The sequence below is a fragment of the Bidens hawaiensis genome, unplaced genomic scaffold (genome assembly GCF_021521415.1).
Source record: "Bidens hawaiensis isolate Kalapana, Puna unplaced genomic scaffold, B.hawaiensis_p1.1 tig00032029_1, whole genome shotgun sequence".
NCBI classification, from domain to species: Eukaryota; Viridiplantae; Streptophyta; class Magnoliopsida; order Asterales; family Asteraceae; genus Bidens; species Bidens hawaiensis.
Window position 1 is genome coordinate 102,599 of NW_027505230.1, and position 6,143 is coordinate 108,741.

Sequence of the window (6,143 nt, forward strand, 5' to 3'; positions counted from 1 at the left end):
CTGTTCGTGAGCCGAGCCGAACCGAGCGAAGGCTTGCTCGTTGCTTGGCTCGTTTACAACCGAACCGAAGCGAACGACTGAAATTCAAACCGAGCGAAAAACGAAACGAGCCAAAATTGAACCGAGCATTTTTCGAACGAACATCGAGCGATTTCGAGCATTTTTTATTTCTTTTTCACTTTAAAATTTTCAATAAGAAACAAGTTTGAAGACTGTAAATAATATATTTTATAAACAAATTAGTAGTTTTTAGACAAACGTATAATAGGTTGTAAATTTTTGGAGAAAAAAGTTTGAAGTGAAATATAATAAACATGTAAACAAACGTATAGGTATTCTGAAAATTTGAATCAAACCAATAAAACTATAAAATTAACGGAATAGGAACAATTTAAAAGGGTTTAAAAAATTGTATACTTATATTTTGTCTATATATTTATATATTTGTTCATATATAATTATATATAAAATAAATTAAAAATATTCGAGCCGAACCGAGCAGACCTTTGCTCCTTGCTTGGCTCGTTTGCAAACCGAACCGAGCAGAGCGGCTCGTTTGCAATCGAGTGAAAAAACGAGTGAGCATTTTCCGAACAAATTCCGAGCGAGCAGTGAGCGAGTTCGAGCGTCGAGCAGTTTGGACGACCCTAAATTGTATTGATAATTAATGTTTATATTAAACTTAAATATAAAAAAGTTATAAATTTCTAATTTGGTTTTTCTTAGGAGTTTCTTTCTAAACTTCATGAGACTCGGTTTTAAATGTGTGTGTGTGTTGGGGGGGGGGGGGGGGTGTTTATGGGTAGCTTTTGGGATTTTCATGTATCTATAATACACGAAAAAATTATATATATTAAAAAAATATTTAATTAGGAAAATGCGTTAAAATATCAGCTTGAAATTAGGAAAAAACTTAACGCTGCTAAGTTTTTTTAACAGGGGTCCAATGAAAACAAATGGTGTGAAAGTTGGGATTGGTGACAGTTACTTTCTAAGTTGTGATTATTATTAGCCAACTGCATTAAGTTGGGATTATTAAAATCCAATTTGCCAAAAAAAAAAAAATCAAAACCGGTTTTTATCAGTTTCTATTCGGGATTGAAACCGGTTTCTTGACTGGTTTATGATTGGTTTCGCTTTGGGTTACGATCGGTTTTTGCCTTCTTTGGCCAGTTTCGGTTCCGTTAACCGGTTTCGGTAGTGAGAATCACAAACCGGTTCCAAACTGACGGTTTCAATCGGTTCTAAACTAGTTTCTACATAATCGGTTTTACGCCAATACTATTTCGGTTCGATTTTCATGTCAGCTCAGTTAACTGGTTTTTTACCCACCTCTATCAGTGCATTACAGCAACTCCAAACATAACCCACATTTGTTCCCTCTTCCTTGTTTTCTTTTCCAAACTTGTAATACAAATCAAAATTCACAAACTTATTTGTATAACTTCATTTTCTAACCTATAATAAACAATGATATTTCTCCATACTTTTGAAGAACATGGTTCTACTTTCTAGAGCATACATGCACACACAAGCAACATGTATGCCATAACTTTATTCTTAAAATAGGAGACAAACACACATCTTACAATAGGATATTAAAACACACATCATGCATGCATAACTTTGGTTCCCTCCATTTTCCTCTTTGATTTGAACTATTGGGTAAAGTTAAAACACAAAGGGAGACAAAAATAAGAAATCTGAGAAGGATTTATGGTTACACTAAAAACCTTAAAAAAATAATAAAAAAATATAACTAAAAATATAAATAAAAGACGAAAAAAATTTAAAAACGAAAACGTTTTCCCCGTCATTCTCGTTCAAAAAAAAAAGAAAAAGAAAAAGAAAAAAAGAAAAAACGCCGAAGAGACACAATGCTAGAAAAAAGACACAATACGAAAATAAACAAAAAATACAATTATAAATAAGAAAAAGACAATAGATCGCAAATATAACACAATTTCGAACAAAACATAACACAATATTGAGTAATATAACACAATATCAAGAAAAAAAGACACAATGTCAAGGAAAAAAAACGCAATCAATGATGAAAATAAACAAAAAACACAATCAATGACGAGAAGACACAAATGATCTTTTTACCTGAGTATTTTTTTAGAACAAGGAAGACGGTGGAAACATTTTTTTGTTTTTTACTTTTTTTGTTTTTTTATTAAATTTTGAGTTATGATTTTTTTATTAATTTTTTTGGGTGGTTTTTTTTAATAGCTACAAATCCTTCTAATCAATGGTGGATCTTTATACGGGCCGAGCCGGGCCACGGCCCCATCACGTTTTTCTCTTGGTAGGGTCTTTTTTTCGAAAAAAATCAAGAAAATATATAGATGTATTGAGTCCGGCCCAACCAAGTTATTTAAGTCCGGCCCATCCATACTATTTGAGTCCGGGCTAGGCTTGAATTTTTATAAATGTAAAGTTTGTTTAAAGCCGAAGATCAGAAATCGTTTACGAAATAAACGTAAAGATAAAGAAAGGAAGGTGAAGAAATAAAACTCCATAAGACCAACCCCAAACCCAAATAAACTTTACAAAAAACTAAACATTAAGCCAAAAATCCAACCGTAACATATGGTTGATGCTTGAAAACAACAACAAATGGAGGTTCCATTGTGCGATGGCAGTTGTGTGAACTACTGACTTATGAGGTTCGGCACAGAAGTTAAAACAGAAGCTGAGAAGCAAGCAAGTGAATTGATGAAATCGTTTGGATGTGAAATCGATTGATTGATTGGGTACTGTCGTTGTCTGCTGAGGCCTGAGGTTCAGAACTGGCTCGTGTGGGAGTGAAATCGATTAATCGAAACAGTCAATAGAAGCAAGCAGAGACCAAGTTCAGTAATTTGCATTTCACCATTTTGTATTTCTTTCAATTTGGTATGTTAGGGTTTGGAATTATTGTTTGACCCGACCCGAACCGAATTGCCGACCCGATACTTAGAAGTATGAAAAAAAATATTTTATTGTCGTAACTTTCGGCCCATCCATACTAAATGCTCAAGATCCGCCACTGCTTCTAATCATTCTTATTTTTGTCTCTCTTTATAGAATACCCAACCCTAAACTATTTAGTGTTGTTATGGGCATCCACATCCCTAATAAGTTTGCAAAGGTAGTCCATGAAAGAAGTTGGATATGGTACGCTTGTGTCTGGCTTTTCAAACTCACATGTCCATGTAGCCAACTGCTTATCACCCTTTGGTTCAACATGAAATGTGAGTGTGAAGCTCTTGTATAGCTCATCCACAAGCTCCCCTCCAATTACCTTGAACACAGTCGTGTGGTTTTCCTCATTCACCGACTCGATTATCTCTTTCCCAGATCTCCTCTTTCCATCTTTTTCCATGCATAGAAACACATCACTAATTATTCAATATGTTACACTAGATTTAAAGAAGCAAATCATGTGATACATACCATGAGAGTAGTGCCAAGTGATGACTGATCCAACGGCCCCTCTTTCACCCTCATGTAGCTCGCAATCATGAATGTTATCACGGACAATTGCAGCCAACTCATGTGGTTTGTGCCTTAAGAGATCATGGAAGAGATCACCGCTCTTGCTGATCTCTACGTAACCGATTAACTTTCCAAATAGAGCCATTGGTTAATTATTCTCACAAAGGAATGCAAACAAGTTTTATCAAGATAGTTGGTGAGTTTGTGGAAAGTTTAGGCACACATAGGTGGGTTTATATAGATAACTTTGGCTACCACACACATTCTTAGAAAATTGCCTTTAATTCGTTTACCTACTATATTTAGGAACTGCACCATGATAGATTCACACTACAGTCTACACCTTTTCTTATATATATTTATTTTTTTTAAAGTTGATAGTTTTTTTTTTTTTTTTTTTTTTTTGAAAAGACAAACGAAGATAACCATTAAAAAAACAACAATACAAATAACCACTGTGCCTAGCAAGAAGCTAGACTCAACCACCCTCGCCCAACCTGGTTACACTTTGAACCTACACCAATCCTCCCACAATAATAAAGTTCCAACCGATCTATGTTATAGTAAATTATATAAAACTTCGTTTATTTATCTATGTTTTATCCAAAGGTAACCAAACGTCTTGATTTCACCCACTATGCTTTCCACCATAATCGGTTTGCCATTAAACACCATATCATTTATTGCATTCGAAAGACACCAAATCGACCCTAAACAAATGACATGAAAAATCTTCGCTTTACGCTTTGGAAAATTAGTAGGTTTATACAAATCCAAAAGATCAAAAATGTTGAGAGCAAAGAGGCTTGGAATTTTACACCATGAAAAAACCGCCTGCCAAACTAGTTTTGCCACCCCGTAAGACACGAAAAGGTGTTCAACCGTCTCATCCATATTGCCACAAACCGAACCCACATCAATGTTTCTCTTGGCCAACAATATGTCATTACCGATATCCTCTCCAACTCAATTCTTCAAGCCAATATTCCTACCTTTCCTGGGACCCAATTACTCCACACGAACCTGTAGTTTGGAGTCGTACGGGTTGCTAGTGAAAGTCTTAGAATGATGTTGGCCTAGATAGAGGAATAAAAACTAGTTCGATTCTTATCCCTAAAATCCTATTTCAACCGGATCTATAATTAGAATAAATAAATAGGTAACTCATGGATCTTCTGTTTCAACCCGGCCACAGAAAAATCACTTGAATCATTAATGGACAGGCAGGACCTATCCATACCTTCCATCCCTAAGCTGCATATTTTGACAAACCTGAAGCAATGATAACTTAGTTTCTATTAAGTTTAATTCATCATTTTCTATCATATAATTTAACTTTATTTCTATTAAGTTTAATTCATCTGCGGTTCTTTTTTTTTACCATTTTCCACGGGCCTAGTAATGATAACTCAGTAGGAATAGGCTGTCATGCCCTTGACGTGTAATGAATTGACCAAATTACCCTTCTCCATAACCCCTCACGTTCCCCCTTAAACCGCCACCACCACCTAGCAAGAAGCGGCAAGTTTATGTTTTGAAGTTGGTAGTTATTCATGAAATTTAATATCCATACCCATCAATTATATAAACCATACATATATAGCCAGTATCTATCTCGATAAGTTGATAGTTATTGATGAAATTTAATACCCATACCAATCAATTATATAAACCATACACATATAGCCAGCATCTATCTCGATCATCCTTAAATGTCTTTTGACGTACACAGAGTGGGGCTGGGTACTGACGGGAACACCGGCTCTAGTTCCGAAATCCCCCCCCCCCCCCCCCCCCCAAGCGGCTATTTTAACAGTCACATGGCCGTTTAAAATATAGAAAAACAAATAATTAAAGACTCTACCTATATTTAATAAATCAACAAAATTGCTCAATCTTGACATCTAAAAATCTTTACTCTATCTACAAAAATTCTCCACCCATATTATCAAAAATGGATACTTTTACTATTTTGTTGTCTAGCTCAAATTTGAGCGATGACAAACAAACGACCGTCAAATTCGTTAGTTTAGTCGGACAAGCGGCAATTTGTCAACCAAAAGTAAAAAGAGGTTATGTTGACAGAGATTGCGAAGCTGGACACAAACATGAGAGATTACTTTGTTGGACATGCCAAATTCAAAGAACAAATTTTTAGGTGAAGGTTTCGGATGTCGCATCCATTATTTTTATGAATTGTTGCCAATTTGGAGACAAACTTTGATTATTTTCAACAATGTTTTGATTATTTTCAATAGCTGAAAACAAATACCATCAAACAATAGGCAGGAAGTTACCAATGTTGAGGCTTTGTGTATCGTCGCAAACCACCAAAAATATGCACCTTTTAATTTTACGATCTATCAATGTATGAGTTGTTACCCTTAGCCCTTAGAATTTTCACTAAAAATTAGATAATGTACTCAATTATTATTCTTGGATTGTTTGTATGATTATTATTAATTATTAAATAAAGTTAAACATTTATAATGCTAATGAAAGATATGAAGGCATGACGAACTAGATATGAAGGCCAAACGGAATAGATATGATGGACCAACAAAACAGATATGAAGTCTTGACAGAATTGATCCGCTTGTTGATCGTTTACTAAACATGGGGCGGGGCCACCCCTGACCCTAAAGAAGCTTCGCCCCTGC

At 35.1% G+C, this 6,143-nt stretch overlaps 1 protein-coding gene across 1 annotated transcript; it reads right to left on the reverse strand.

Annotated features, from left to right (window-relative positions):
• Positions 1 to 3,088: 3,088 nt before the first annotated feature.
• Positions 3,089 to 3,660, reverse strand: LOC143611689 (MLP-like protein 43). The gene is made up of 2 exons (XM_077085863.1): positions 3,442 to 3,660; positions 3,089 to 3,360 (listed from the first exon to the last, which is right to left on the reverse strand). Exons 1-2 carry the CDS (start codon positions 3,626 to 3,628, stop codon positions 3,089 to 3,091), a joined length of 459 nt encoding a protein of 152 aa, XP_076941978.1. The 5' UTR covers positions 3,629 to 3,660.
• Positions 3,661 to 6,143: the final 2,483 nt, after the last annotated feature.

What these genes read in the sequence shown, in the direction of transcription:
- LOC143611689 (XM_077085863.1), bottom strand. Translation starts at nt 3,628, where the DNA reads ATGGCTCTATTTGGAAAGTTAATCGGTTACGTAGAGATCAGCAAGAGC. An exon ending in CACTTGGCACTACTCTCATG is followed by an intron (nt 3,361 to 3,441) that starts GTATGTATCACA and finishes GCATGGAAAAAG; the next exon opens with ATGGAAAGAGGAGATCTGGG.